Source organism: Vigna unguiculata, chromosome 5 (assembly GCF_037176805.1).
Source record: "Vigna unguiculata cultivar grain cowpea cultivar isolate G323 ecotype 2 chromosome 5, ASM3717680v1, whole genome shotgun sequence".
Taxonomy (NCBI): Eukaryota; Viridiplantae; Streptophyta; class Magnoliopsida; order Fabales; family Fabaceae; genus Vigna; species Vigna unguiculata.
Window position 1 is genome coordinate 50,359,335 of NC_140796.1, and position 15,380 is coordinate 50,374,714.

At 32.7% G+C, this 15,380-nt stretch overlaps 2 protein-coding genes, 1 long non-coding RNA gene and 1 other non-coding gene across 22 annotated transcripts; 1 reads left to right on the top strand and 3 right to left on the bottom strand.

Annotated features, from left to right (window-relative positions):
- Positions 1-1,508: 1,508 nt before the first annotated feature.
- Positions 1,509-3,210, bottom strand: LOC146886524 (uncharacterized). The gene is made up of 4 exons (XR_014995385.1): positions 2,716-3,210; positions 2,276-2,622; positions 2,023-2,073; positions 1,509-1,843 (listed from the first exon to the last, which is right to left on the bottom strand). It is a non-coding gene; the product is annotated as an uncharacterized LOC146886524 (long non-coding RNA).
- A 2,300-nt stretch (positions 3,211-5,510) lies between these two features.
- LOC114185952 (splicing factor U2af small subunit B-like) lies at positions 5,511-9,461 on the bottom strand. 19 transcript variants are annotated; one of them, XM_028073941.2, is made up of 9 exons: positions 9,054-9,461; positions 8,891-8,972; positions 8,636-8,759; positions 7,892-8,312; positions 7,747-7,775; positions 7,035-7,088; positions 6,664-6,741; positions 6,528-6,575; positions 5,926-6,319 (listed from the first exon to the last, which is right to left on the bottom strand). In XM_028073941.2, the coding sequence occupies exons 1-4, from the start codon at positions 9,375-9,377 to the stop codon at positions 7,910-7,912; spliced, it is 933 nt and encodes a 310-aa protein (XP_027929742.1). In that variant the 5' UTR covers positions 9,378-9,461; the 3' UTR covers positions 5,926-6,319; positions 6,528-6,575; positions 6,664-6,741; positions 7,035-7,088; positions 7,747-7,775; positions 7,892-7,909. The 19 variants fall into 19 exon arrangements, with proteins under 19 accessions (XP_085530249.1, XP_085530248.1, XP_085530245.1 ...); XM_028073932.2 differs by lacking the exon at positions 5,926-6,319 and adding an exon at positions 7,526-7,590 and having other exon boundaries at positions 6,406-6,575; XM_028073936.2 differs by lacking the exon at positions 5,926-6,319 and adding an exon at positions 7,526-7,590 and having other exon boundaries at positions 6,406-6,575; positions 7,019-7,088.
- A 544-nt stretch (positions 9,462-10,005) lies between these two features.
- Positions 10,006-10,077, top strand: TRNAP-AGG (transfer RNA proline (anticodon AGG)). The gene has a single exon. It is a non-coding gene; the product is annotated as a tRNA-Pro (tRNA).
- An 89-nt stretch (positions 10,078-10,166) lies between these two features.
- Positions 10,167-13,235, bottom strand: LOC114184044 (uncharacterized). Its single transcript, XM_028071278.2, has 2 exons — positions 13,093-13,235; positions 10,167-12,160 (listed from the first exon to the last, which is right to left on the bottom strand). Exon 2 carries the CDS (start codon positions 12,141-12,143, stop codon positions 10,266-10,268), a length of 1,878 nt encoding a protein of 625 aa, XP_027927079.2. The 5' UTR covers positions 12,144-12,160; positions 13,093-13,235; the 3' UTR covers positions 10,167-10,265.
- Between the last annotated feature and the right edge of the window lie 2,145 nt (positions 13,236-15,380).

Genomic DNA, 15,380 nt, shown 5'->3' on the forward strand with positions numbered 1-15,380 from the left:
GTGATTTTGGCGGCAAGGTATAGTAATCAGGTGTCTTGTGAACTTTTGTTTCGTACATATTACATATCGTTATTAAAATAAAATATTGGTATATTGTGAACTTTTGTCTCGTACAAAAGTATTGTCTACATATGAATAATCAATTTAAAGAAAAATGGAAAAATACAAACATATTGTGAAATGCATTGAGTTATATATTATATTAAAATGAAATGCATATGTACAAATTGTTGTTAAAATAAAATATAGGAATATTGAGAACTTTGGTCTCGTGCAAAAGTAATGTCTACACATGAATAATCAACTTAAACAAAAATACAAACATAATGTAAGATTGATGTTAACATTTTTAAACAAAAAAAATGCAGGTATTGTTATCGATATAGACATTAAATTTATAATAAACAATTCTTGATGGGCATACACATTTTATTTTATTTTTTTTAAATGTACATTGAGTTATATATTATATTGAAATGAAATGCATATGTACATATTGTTGTTAAAATAAAATATAGGAATATTGAGAACTTTGGTCTCGTGCAAAAGTAATGCCCACACATGAATAATCAACTTAAAAAAAATGCAAACACAATGTAAGATTGATGTTAACATTTTAAAACAAAAATAGATGCAGGTATTGTTATCAATGTAGACATTAAATTTATAATAACAAATTCTTGATGGGTACACGCATTTTATTTTATTTTTGTTTAAAATGTACATTGAGTTATATATTATATTGAAATGAAATTCTTATGTATATATTGTTGTTAAAATAAAATATAGGAATATTGAGAACTTCGGTCTCGTGCAAAAGTAATGTCCACACATGAATAATCAACTTAAACAGAAATGCAAACATAATGTAAGATTGATGTTAATATTTTTAAACAAAAATAGATGCAGGTATTGTTATCAATGTAGACATTAAATTTATAATAACTAATTCTTGATGGGTACACGCATTTTATTTTATTTTGGTTTAAAATGTACATTGAGTTATATATCATATTGAAATGAAATGCATATGTATATATTATTGTTAAAATAAAATATAGGAATATTGAAAATTTTGGTCTCGTGCAAAAGTAATGTCCACACATGAATAATCAACTTAAAAAAAATGAAAACATAATGTAGGATTGATGTTAACATTTTTAAACAAAAATAAATGCAAGTATTGTTATCATTGTAGACATTACATTTATAATAATTAATTCTTGATGGGTACACACATTTTATTTTATTTTTGTTTAAAATATATATTGAGTTATATATTATATTGAAATGAAATGCATATGAACATATTGTTGTTAAAATAAAATATAAGAATATTGAGAACTTTGGTCTCGTACAAAAGTAATGTCCATACATGAATAATCAACTTATACTACTATATATATATATATATATATATATATATATATATATATATATATATATATATATATATATATATATATATATAAACTTATAGTTTGGTAACTTTTAATTTTTATTACATTTCAATTTATGTTGAATAAGATTTTCAAAATCAAAATAGTATTATTACTAAAAGAGAAGTTCCTTTGGTTCTCTACAAAATTGCAAAGGATGCAATGTATATAACCGCAAAGAATGAAATAATTACTCCTATGATACATTATTATACCTTTATGCTGCAATAAAGGCATAAGTTTAAGAAGACACTTGTAAAGGCATAAAATACTATAATTAACTACAGTAACAAATTAAATGCATATATTTTCAACTAAACCAAACTTACCCATAGGATATAAAACGTAAACATCAGATACGAAGTATCAAGATAATCTTCTTCTTCAGGTTTTGGTGTTAAAATCTATGAAAACAGTAAGTAAAGGTTAACAAAAGGAATTAGTAAAATTCATGATTTTGAGAAAAAAAATTATACCACAAATACATATATAGGATTCTCATGAAAGAAAAACCCCATATTATGATAAGTATAACTTTAATCAGCTTGGAGAAAAATGAAGTTTGAAAGCAGTACATACATACCAAGGACATACACTTCTTGCCCTCCAAATAATCTTGCAGGTACCTGGTTGACTGTAGTAGCGTTAGACAAAATCAAATTTGTTAATTAGTAACTCTTCCCTATTTCATGTTCTTAAAGAGACTCCTAAGTAGATAAAATGAATAAGATTCTAGCCTATTTTTATTATATAACAATTGTAAATGACAACTAAAGTATATATTCAAAAGTTTTCAAATTTGTTAATAGTACAATAAAGATAATTAAAATGTATACCTATTAAAAGAACAATAACTTGGAATCATAGCTTGAAATATAAGCTACATACTCTTATGCAAAAGTTTTCTATCCATTGTCTTCCTAAAACTTCCAGTGCATGAAAGCTATCAAACAGGAAGAAGAATAACCAAGAAACAACAAAAAAAAAAAGTTAAAAACTTTAAAATTTAATAATCTAAACACATGATAGAAACATTCAAAAACTATCTCCCAAAAAGTTGTACATGAAAGCCATCAAACAGGAAGAAAAATAAAAAGAACCACCACTGCTCATTGTCATCGTTTTCCTTTTCGTTGAAATTTGCAAACGCAGCAAACTCGTGTTGCGGCCGATGAAATGATTTCTGAAAGAAGATAATGCAAAAATAAGCACAAAAAATAAAGAAAAAAAATGAAACTAAAGGATAATGGAGGTGAAACTAAAGGAGTCTCAGTACGGCAAAGGTCTGATATGGGCAATTTTAGGGATGGAGTCGATTATGGTAGAAGATGAGTGAACATGGTGGTTGCGCGGTGAAGTCGTCACCTCCGCTGACCGTGGAGGCTCGTTGGACTCTCGTCGGCGTTTGAGTGAATCAAGAGGAGATTTTCTCCGGTGTTGGTTGTAAAGTGGAGAAGATGAAGGAGTGATTGGAGAAGAGAATGAGAAAGATTGGTTTTGGGGAGAAAAAGAGATGGAAGGTGAGGGGTTTTATGCACGGAGATTGATAATTGGTTTTTTTGTGTTAAAAAGGAGATTGGGAATTTGAGTGGGTTGTGCAAATGCCAAAGGAGCGGGAAACCAATTTGGGAACGTCTATCAATCCTTTCATTGTTGTCCTATCAGTGGAGCAGAGTATGTAAAGGAAAGAAAAGACAAAAAATTTCAAATTGAGTCAAGAAGCCTAAAAGATGAATCTCAATTTACAGAGAGCAGGAAGAGTTAAAATGATTAAAAGAGGAGAATGACAAAAAAACCAAAAAATTGGACAGGTGTCAAAAATTTAAATATGGGTATAAGGGTCTTTTCCAGAGGTGTTTGTTTTCATATATTTTAGATACAATTGTACACACTTTTCTATGACACAATTTAACCAGTTCTATCTTTTATATATGAAAGAAGACAATTTTTTTTATTATTACTATTTTTATTAATCTTATTTGCATTATTCTTGATGTTATTATATTCGTTCATAAGAATGTGATTCTATAAGTGTAATTTTATCAATAATGATATCGAAAATATGGCGTGTAAAAATTACATCAAGATTCATTTCCAATAATAAAAAAGACATTTTGGTATACAAATTGGATAAGAGTTTGTCTTCTTTTTTTTTTCCTTCAAGCGTGTGCTTTCCCTCACGTAGATGTGGGAGGGAGGTATATTAATGCAAAAGCTACATGGAAGGTTTGCCTACTAGAGAGTAGTTGGAGCTACACGTGTCCATTTAGTCTCAGAAAGTAGTTGTGACCCGCATGGACCGGTATAAAAAAACTTTATAGAATCAAAAAATTCCTAATAGAAATATTACATACGTCCAAAATATTTATAAAAGCTTTATGATTTGGGGTCAATTTGTTGACCTTTTTCTTTTAACATGAAAAAATATTTATTTAAATATTTATTCCAAATCAACTTATTTCGGATTTTTTCTCGAGCAAACATGTTTCAACTTTCAACCTGGATTAATCTATCATGGTCTTAAGATTAGATTAACAAATCTCGACTTTCGACCTAACCAAGCTTGTCTCAACCTTCCACTTAGACTAACCAATCTCGATCTTCAATCAAAGTTAGTTTGTCTTGACTTACAACTTTACGCGACTCGTCTCAACCTTTAGCATTTGTAGACCATATCGACTTTTGACTCGGAGCAAACCATCTTGACCTTTAGCCCAAGTCAATCCGTCTACACCATTAGGCACGAGGCAAACCATCTCGACCTTCGGGCATGGGACAGTCTAAGGCGAGATTCGTATCACTTATATGATCATATATCTAGTCAATATTAGATCTTCAACACACTTCCTTACACCAAGCATCGGACATCTCAAGCGTGATTCTAGGAAAAACCCAATAATGAAAACAAAATATGGCCAACAAACTTGACTAATATAAGTTCTAAATGACTCTAATGTCGTTTTAAAAAAATTAAAATTTAAATCTAACTCAATCTCACAAAATTGTCTTATTTACACTCACTTATATATTATAATTTTATATATTATAATTTAATCATATTTATGTAGGAAGTGAGATATTCAACAATTTTCTTTAAACACTCTTTAACATGATTTTCTTGATTTTCTATTTAGATTTTTACAATTATAGGAAAATGATCACATATAATATTTTATTGATTAAGTAGGATGTGGTGAAGAAATGTTATATGAACAATGAGTAATAATGAAATAAAGGAAGCCAAAATATTGATGCACCACTAAACAAAACACATCTAGCCCAACTTCAACCAAAATTTTTCGAACTTAGCCGTAATGAGTTTTTGTCAACCAACCTCTTTCTTGATAAGTCTGATAGATTAGGTTTGTAGGTAGAGACATAAATAAAAATGAAAGAAAATTATCGAGGAAAAGGCCAAGAAATTGATATTATATGGAAGAAGATGATCGAGGAAAAGGTCAAGTATAGCCATCAAAGAAACTGCGACTAAGTTAAGTATTGAAAATAATGAAGAGAAAAAAAAGTACTTAGTAAACTTGATAGAAGAAGAGTAAATTTTTATTCAATCTAGCATTTCTCGATTTAAAAGTAGCAAAAAATTGTCATTTGATTTTAATTTTTTAAAATTCTCTTTCGTTCAATTTAAGCATATAATTAAAGTTCTTCATTTTGCATAACCCTGTAAAATTGAACAATCTTGCTTATTTTAAAAATATTGATGAGTAGTACAGTTTTAAAATAGTCAACATTTACCAAAAAGGTGGTTTATTACAAGGATTTTAACAATCAATAGAAGACCAAACAATAAGCTATGGAAGCTAATTGTGTTGCCATTACTCATTTGCATCTGAGTTATGGACTCAAAATATTAATTTCATTGCTCATAAATATGTACTCAAATCCTGACTAACATGCAGGATCATTTTGAAGTAATTTACAGCATTACAATCTGCATTTTGAAGTATAACACTTTTTTGGTATCAGACGTTGTGCAAATTATATCAAGGAATACCACATTTTTACAAGAACAATTCAGGATTCAACATATATTATTCTGATGTAATTACCCCGCAATATAAGTGAAACAAAGTATTATTTACAAACCATGCACCCTTGAATGGGGGGGGGGGGGGGGGGGGGTGATCCACTATCTCTGATTGTTTTACATATACAAATTCCTTCAAAAATTACGTGCATATTTAAAATAAAATAAAATCGAAAATACAAAATAACAAAAATCAGTAACTAGTACAGTGCATACTTAAATCCACAATAACACCACCATTTGTAAATCGTATCATTCCATTTTACCCACAGGACATCTTGCTTAATAACCCTGCCTTGTTCACTGGGCTACAAACAACATTTTACTTAGAATAAGCATTTCAATCACATCAATTTTTATTTTACAATTTTAAAGACTGTATCGGGGACTAAAATGAATTGATAACCTTACACACCAGAATAACATCACGCACACCAAAAAAACTTCAAAATTAATTTGTTGGCAAAATGTACTGCGCTTATGAGTTGTGGTGCCAACCATAATGCGTTCTAGATAACCAACTCAAACATTTCAGAAAAGGGTAGAATGCACAGAATCAGAAGACATAACGGTACAATGGGGGAATTGGGAGAAAATTGGAAATCCCTCGGGATGCCAAGTATCGACAAGGGAGAGGGCATGGAATCAAATGGGTTTCTCGACCTTAGAAGCAACAAGGATAGTAAGTTGCAATAGGGAGCCCCAATATTGATTTTTGATCGCTGAGCGCCACGCCCCCCTTCAGATTACTAAACTTTTCGTCATTGGGAATAATACGCCCCAATTCTCACACCACATTCGAATATATATATATTTTGCTGAAAGTGCGCACAATCTGGAAAGTTTTCATCAATTATCAAACTCTTTTTTGAATGGTTGAACAATAAATTAAAAACCAATACTTCTAACTATTGAGATCCCTTAAAAAATGATTTTTCTTATTCCGTCTAAACTAGCTTGCCATTATCAAAGTTTCAATACGAATGACAAGTTGCAGTGAACCAAGCAAAACAGAGCAAAAACACAACTAACCAAAGTAAAACCTGAGTGAGGTTTCCGTTCCTCTCTCTGATCTGAACTCACATTCTCATCTGAAAAAGACCATGTTTAATTCAAGGCATGGACTAATGAGAATCGAAAAAAAGAAGGAGAAGGGAATGGGAGTCAGGGTTAGCTTACAGTATCGTCAGCGAGGATTTGTGATATAGGAGATTTGTTGCGTCTGGATGGTAAAGGCTCGCTTCTTTTGAGGCAGTTCTGTGAAATATCGAAAACTAGTTAAATTAAATTAATTTTAAAGTACAACCTCACAAGTTGGTGGTTTGCTCAAGGGGTGTTAAGGGAAAGACTTAATATCTTCACCATATGGGTTTTTTATAACCATTTTTACCTATTTCAGATTTCAGATAATAGATTGAAAATGTCAAGTTTTTTTTTCCTTGTAAATTGTACTATTTTAATTTTAAAATATTTATTATAAAGATTAACAAATTTATCAATAAATACAATGTTTTAAAGATATATTAAAACGTACTCCAATAGCTTAGTACCATGAATAAGGTGAACTTCAACTAAGTAAAGGGCTCATTTCATAATACCTAAACCTGCAAAACTCATAACAGTGAAACATCATTCTATTTCAAATTTTCAAGAGAGAAAATGAAAGAGCTGATGGAAACTAAAAACATAAACTGTGAAAGAGTTGAAACTGGTAGGGCTCATTAATCATAAACCCTATGAATGTTAACAATTAGCAAGTAGAGAAAAGGGACATCCGTTTGCCAATGACAGAAGACCATGAAAAAAGTTACAAAAACTCTAATCAGCAAAAATGGTGTAAGGCTATTTTGAAATCTACGAAACAGGGAAGTGTGAAAAAATTACAAACACCTTTGAAGAAATCAAAAGGCATGAATGGCAACAAAATATAACTTTTTTGGAAGATAGATCCGGCAAAACATTCTTGGCTAGAGGATTATTAGACACTTGTAGGAACAACACAAAGCAAGAAAAAGAACATATTCACAAGTTTTTAGCTGACCTTCGTACATACAATAGAAACAAGAACAGGGCTCAGCTCATCAGTATTTCCAGTACATTCCATCACTGAAGAATGACCAAATAATGCAGAAAGATGGTTGAAAACATAGTTCAAGAGAGTAAAATGTTATGAATAACCAACACAAGTAGCACAAACATCCACACACAATCAAATATCATGTCTATAAAAAAATGGAAAAATCCAAAGAAGGAAACACATACCACATGTTAGAGAAGTGCACCTGCACCACCTGCACAGTGGAAAATGGTTGGTGAGCAGTATTTATCCGGTGGGTGGTCTATTCTAGAATAAAATATGCTGCCTAGATCCAAATGAATAGGCAAACAAAAGGGAGAGAACACAAACCATAATAACATAAACAGATCAATAAGCCTCATTTGGAGTTTGCTGTTCCTGCTCTTGATGCCGATGCCGATGCCCATGAGACTTGCTAGCATTTAAAGAGCACTCCTTGTTACCATTGTCAATGTCCTCAGCTTTAGTCTTGTTTCCAGGATCTTGTTCTTCCTTCTCCCTGTTCCACTGCTCAATTCTTGCCCGCCTCTCCTCACTGCCATCTCTGACTGGACTGCGGTGCTTCCTCCGTCTAGGACTTGAACTCCTTTGTCTCCTACCACGAGTCTCATGATGGTGGTCCCTGTCATCGTACTTTCTGTTATGACTACGATGGGATCGCTCATCATGGCTGCGATGCCCATAAGGACTCTTGCTTCTGCTTCTGCTGTGCCTTCTATGGTGCTTCCCAAATAATTGGTGTCTCAAATCACTGTACATAACATGTTTGAATTTTATAGCATGTTAAGCTTTAAATTTTATAGCATGTTTGAATTCATACTAGATGATCCAGAAACGCATTGAAATATTCGCTACCACGATCATAGGCAAATGTTCGCATGTTTAATTCGGTGTTCAAGAATTGATCGAGCCTATAACTATTAACTAGTTTTGGCTTGAAACCAAATTTTATACTGAGTTTTTCTACTAATTTGGTTTCAGAATTTGTGAAGGCTCCCCAAAACACATGTAACCAACAAACACCACCCCCCTTCAAGGAAAAAAACAACCTAAACATCAAAGCCAAAGTTTTACCGGCTAATCCTCTTCAAATGCATGAAGTTGCAGCCACGGCGGTTGCAAGTATTCTCCTCATACTGCCTGCAAGTAACTCCTCGAAAATTCGTCACCGGCGAGAAATCCACGATAACTGGCCTACCTGCACCCATACAAACAATCAAACTAGCTCAATATTTATATTACGTAGCAGAATGGCGTGCATTGATGAACCTAAGAAAACCAGAATGAATGAGAAGTTGCAGAGAACCAAAACAAAAGGAGATAACTAACCGGCATAAAACCGTCCAGTGAGGTTCCTGACCGCATTGGCAGCATGCTCCTCCTCTCTGAACTGAACGTATACATTCCCCGCCTGAAAACGACACAGCGTTCAATTGTAATGAAAATGGAGAAAGCAAGGGGTTGGGATTAGGGTTAGGGGGAGGGAACATACCATGTGGTCGGCGAGGTTGTCGCATACATTGAGGCTTTCGATTTCGCCGTACTTGGAGAGCTCCGCAAAGATATCCTCATAGAACTCCTCGAAGTGGTCCTGGATTTTGCGAGGGTCGATGGGGTTGTCGTGGGCGTCGACGCCGAGGGCTATCATGTCGGGGCGCTGGTACATGTTGGAGAGCAGAATGGTAGGGCTTATGCTCGGCTTCGTGTGGAGGAAAGAGCAGCGATCACCGTGCCTGCACGCGCCGATCTTGAAGTAGAACGGGCAATTCACCATGACCTTCCCCGTCGCGAATATCGATGCCAAGTGCTCCGCCATTGCCGCAACCACAAAGCTCAGATGTGGTTTTACTTCTTCTCTTTGCTGCTGCCTAGGGTTTGAGAAACTGGGATGTTAACCTTTGTTTAAAAATAAGAGAGGGAAATTGTGAGAGTGAAAATAAAAGAAAAAATGAAAATTAGAGTGAAATTAAAATTTAGATTATTTAAATTAAATATGAAATAGTAAAAAGTAAGATTAATAATTTCATTTCATATTTTTATATTATTTATAAAACTTTTATTGTTATTATATATTGTGTTTTTATATTTTTAGTCTGTAAATTTTCAATACTTTATCAATAAGAGGTGTAGGATAGTAAATATTATGAGGTGTGTTTGGTAAATGTGAGAGGGCAGTGAATAACCTTAAAGACTATGATTGTACTGTAAAAGGAAGAATGAAGAAAAGGTTAAATATCTAGATAAGGCTAGTGACAGGGTAGTGTTTTCTAAGTGGTTAAAATCTCTGGTAGATGTTCACCAATATATGTATGAGGAATCTTTTTGAATGAGAATAATCCAGAAACCTTCTCTGTAGTCTTTCATTGGAGGAAGCCTAACAAGGAGAAATTAGTGTCTGATATACATAGAATAAATAAATAAATTAATCTTCTTCCTTCAATACAGGGCATTTGGTCTAGTGGTATGATTCTCGCTTAGGGTGCGAGAGGTCCCGAGTTCAATTCTCGGAATGCCCCTTCACTTTTTAAAATCCGACTCTCAATTTGCATAGAAGAAATGAGATAGAGGATTCACATTTAGAATCAGCTTTGCGCGCATATATACATTTTCTGAATCAAAACAAATAAAATTTACAATGAATTTTTGTGCATACAAAAAAACCCTATAAAACACTAAACAAGTCTTATTCCAATATAATTTACCATTATCTGTCAGAACTACAAAGAACAGTTTTTGTCTTCAATTCTGCAGGGGAGCTCAGCACCATGTCCCTAAGCTGCTGATGAGCCTGAAAATCCCTTTTATGACCTTGAATTCTAAGATTCTTTTGGACATAAACAAGGTCTTCCCATTTTCCTAACCCCAATCCAGAACTTGTGTCTTCGCATGGATTACCATTATGTTGCCATATCTCTTCACACATTGCAACACTTGAAACTTGACTCAGAACTTTTATGGCTAAGGTTTGCAAGTGGGGTATCTCAAAACCAAAATTCTCCCACCATGCAACTGGGTCCATTTTATCTCTACAATCCACAGCATCTTCCTCTCCCAAGGATCCTTCAAGCCTCCAGTAAGAACTAAGCTGCTCCCTCAGAACTCTTCTTACTGCACTTTCACACTCATATCTCTCTAAAGTGGTTTTCCAACCCTTCATTATGATTTTATCCTTAGATTGGCCTCTGCCAAAGTATTTGGGGTTCAGTATATAACCTGCAGAATGAAGAGGAGAAAACAGCACTTCCCACCTGTTTTCTATCAACCTTTCTAGTTGATTCAATAGGCAAACATCTATTCCTGTACTCTTCACCATGTCAATAGCTTGAACACGCCAATCATGGACATCCCCCATCACACATCTGTCCGTATCAATATTAAGCACAACAAGCAATTTGATGAAAGGTTCACATATTTTCAACAACACAAGAGCCCTGCTCCAGAAATCTTCCCCTAATATGGCTGCCTCAACACTTCCAACATCCTGAGCAATACTCAGCTTCCACCGCTTCCACTCTTCCCTCACAACAACTTCCTGAAATGCTAGCTTCAGTTCATGTATCTTTTGGACTATGTAACAGGAAGGAGCAATTCTGGCAAAGAATGAGTCGGAAGTCCCTTTCACATTTTGAGTGAAGACATGGGGAAAGAAATTCTGAAATGTGGTTATACATTTCTCAATTTCTTTAGCACACAAAACAACAGGTCTTATCCAATCCAACTTGGCTATATCTTCCATTAAAATGTGAATAGAATGAGAAGAGCAAGGAGACAAGAATATATGAGGAAACTCTGGCAATGTATAGGATTCTGAATATGCACTGGCATGGCCTAGACGTGAAACTATCTGAACCACGTTAGTAGGCCCAACTTCCATGACTGTGTTTCCAAGGATACTAAGAAGAGAATTGCTTGGTCCATCAATATTGTCCACAATTGCAGCTTTCAAGAATGATAGTCCTCTAGGACTTGACACAAATAAATTAACCTGAAAAGTACCCAGCATACCATGTAAGCGCCCTATACAAAGTAATGTGCATCCAGTATGTGGCCATGATTCTTTCACAAGAGTCATGTATTTATCAATCCTTTCTTTCTCTTTGCTCAAAAAGGAGCCACACAAATCATGTATTGACAGGGGTTCATAGCCTGGGCCAAAAGCTGCAACTGCTTTTATCATCTCCTGAAAGTAAGGTGAGTTAATGATGTTAGCATTCAATCCATCAGCAAAGAAGAATCTTGCTAGCATTTCGTCTACATCTTCTTTGGAGATACGAGTGAGACTAGATCGAGAAGTCCAAACACGCTTGCCATTCTTTACAGTGCCAGTATCTGGTTTCTTTTTCCGAGCCACCCTCTCTTCTTCTAAGATTTGAAATGATTCTTTTAAAGACCTATCTATAGCTGGACAGCTTTTGACTCCAACACCAGAAAAACCAAGAAGATGGGCTCTGACACGAGAATAAGATCCGTTATATCTTACATTGCAATGATTACATTTCCATCTTTTTGTACCGCTTCCCTTATCAAACCCACCAAACACACTAACATGCTTCCACCCCCATTTATCTGATTCTGATGACATCCTTCCAACCCAAGGAACTGCATGCCATGAATGGGTAAACATTCAACAAGATGAAATTTCCAAGCAATTAAAACATCATGTTAAAATTCTAAGTATGCCATGAAACCAACAGAACAAGTTACTTGACGCTTTTGCACTAGAAGTTAAACTCAGACCAAATTCTTAATTATATCACTAGCCAATGTAATTTGAATATGTAACCTTATTTTCATTTACATGGGGGACAACATAGTATCAATTCTGAAGTCTCAGACCTAATTTCAACATACACACATAAATTGCGTAATGCAAAGATAAAATTATATAAAAAAAGTAACATGAACACATTCTTCCACTCACTCAAAAAACATTGTAATTTTCCTGTACCAAGCCAACTTCCTTGAAGACAACATTCAGGTATCATGATAAGAACTAAAGTGGCCAACTCTTGGAGTTTCAATGGGAAGCAGCAAAATTTATGAGAAAGACCTAAAAATAGCTGCTTGAAGCAGCATTATAGCTGTAACCTTGATGACAATGAATATGAACTTTGTTATTCTTTTCAACTATCACAATCTCAAGTCAAGGACAAATCCATTCATTCATTCCCAGTAACAAGCTCTAATATGTAGTCCTTTGTTATTATTATTCCCTCCATCCCTTGCACTACCATTCAACGAGTTACTTGGAATTCAAGTAGAAATATCAACGTCAGAAGAAAAAAATATCAAAGTAGTGAACAATGGGCACGATAATCATTTATCCACATAAATCCCAACCCCATTATTTTGAAAAAATGTTGGGAAACAGAGCAGACCACATAGCACAAGTGACAACGTTAATACGAACACTGGCACTGAAATTCTAAGGTTATGTCAGAAATTACTATAATCCATGCATCATGCACGATTACTGTGAAGATTAACATTGGAATCAAAACGACATAGTTAAAAAGAGGGGAATAATTTACCTTTTAGCAGGGAAATAGAGAAAGGAAAACGTGGTGACGAAACGAAACCGCGCGTTTCTTTGGGGTTTCTGGGAACGTCTTAGATTTGAAACCTCAAGCACTATAACAAAGGATTTAGAGGGACACGCGTTTCTTCAGCTCCCGTTTCGTTTCTACTAAACTTTCCAAATTATAACTAGGTTAAATTATACTTTTAATTCCCATTTTCGTAGCAAAATTTGAATTTGGTCCCTCAATTACTTTTTATCTCAATCTGGTCCCTATTTTGGGAAATTTGACTCAATCAAGTCCTTTCCGTTAGTGGTGGAGTAACGGTGTTAAATGGGGTGCCACGTGTCAGCTTCTGGATTTTTTGAATTTTTTTTTGAATTTTTTTTTATTTTTTATTAATTTTTTTAAAATTTTTAAAAAAATTAAAATTTTGCCACGTGTCAAGCTGAAATCGTGCCACGTGGCAGTGACAGTGCCACGTGTCACTATTTGGGAGGTGTCATTTTCTCATTCTCAATTTGATCCCTGTATTTTATCTTTTGTCTCAATTTAGTCCCAATTTTTGTAAAAATTGTGCAATTTCGTCCCTCCAAATTGAAACAAAAATTATAAAATGTTATACAAATATTTTTATTAAATTTGATTTTTTTATTCAAATTGATATTTTTATTATATATTTTCAATAAAACCAAGTTTCTTTAAATTTGTTTCACATTAAATTTTACTTAAAATTGTTTTCAAATTTTAAATTTATTTGTTTTTTATTGTTACATAAACTAGTTAATTTTTCTTAAATTATATAATTTTTATTTTTATACTAACTAAAATATTTGTATAGAAATTATTGAATTTTACACATTTTAAAAATATGCAATTATTTAAAATATAAATTCAAATAAAAAACAATATTAAAGTATAATGTAATAAAATATCAATATAATTTATGAATTTTTTTATTGATATTATTTTCTATTAACAACTTTAAAACAATTTTAAATAAAGTTTAACGTAAAATATAAATTAAAATAAACTTAATCTTGTTAAAAATATTTACTTGAAATATCAATTTTGATAGAAATATCTTTGCATATTTATATAGAAATTAAATTTGGTTTCAATTTGGAGAGGGACAAAATTGCACAATTTTTACAAAAATTGGGACTAAATTGAGACAAAAAATAAAATACAGGGACCAAATTGAGAATGAGAAAATGACAACTCCCAAATACTGCCACGTGGCACGATGTCCGCTTGACACGTGGCAAAATTTTTAATTTTTAAAAAAATTTTAAAAAAATTAATAAAAAATAAAAAAATTTCAAAATAAAATTTCAAAAAAAAAATAAAAAAATTTCAAAAAATCCAGAAGCTGACACGTGGCACCCCATTTAACACCGTTACTCTACCACTAACGGAAAGGACTTGATTGGGTCAAATTTCCCAAAATAGGGACCAGATTGAGATAAAAAATAATTGAGGGACCAAATTCAAATTTTGTTACGAAAATGGGGACTAAAAATATAATTTAACCTTATAACTATTTGTCATTTTGCAGTAAAAAGTAAGGTATAAATACACATTTGGTACCCAAACTTTTTCGAAAAGTTCAATTTGGTACTCGAACTTTAGGAATGTTCAATTTGGTACCCCAATTTTTTAAAGAGATTCAATTTGGTCCTCTCCGTTAAGTTGGAGTTAACACCGTGTCCGTACAGAACACGTGTCAAGCCATGAAATTTTTTTTTTTTTTTTTCAAAAAAATTAATCTTTTTTTCAAAAAATTTTAAAACTGCCACGTGTCAGTTTATCATCGTGCCACGTGGCAGCTTACAATCATGACATGTGGCAGTGTAATAGTTGTTTTCAATTTAGTACCCTAATTTAAATTTTTTGTTCAATTTAGTACCCAAATTGTTTAAAATGATCCAATTTCGTCCTTTCCTATTTGAGACCAAATTAGTAAATAAGCTTAATTATAACTTATATAAACATGTTAAAATAATTGTTTTGAATTTATACATCAAATCACTACACTTAAATATTCAAATTATTTGATTTTGTACAAGTGTAAAAACTTTCATGTATAAAAAATTACAAAGGTTAAAATGTAAAAAATAAAATAATTTAAGTATTTAGGTGAAATGATTTGATGTATATATTAGAAAAAGTTATTGTAACATGTATATATAGGTTGTAATTAAGCTTATTTACTAATTTGGTCTCAAATGGAAGATGACGAAATTGGATGATTTTAAAAAATCGGGGTACTAAATTGAACCAAAAATTTAAATTGGGGT

Coding starts and splice junctions, on each gene's coding strand:
- LOC114185952 (XM_085674123.1), bottom strand. CDS start 9,377: ATGGCGGAGCACTTGGCATCGATATTCGCGACGGGGAAGGTCATGGTG. Junction 8,973..9,053: donor ACAACCTCGCCGACCACATG/GTATGTTCCCTC, acceptor TGTCGTTTTCAG/GCGGGGAATGTATACGTTCA. Junction 8,760..8,890: donor CACTGGACGGTTTTATGCCG/GTTAGTTATCTC, acceptor GTATGGGTGCAG/GTAGGCCAGTTATCGTGGAT.
- LOC114184044 (XM_028071278.2), bottom strand. CDS start 12,143: ATGTCATCAGAATCAGATAAATGGGGGTGGAAGCATGTTAGTGTGTTT.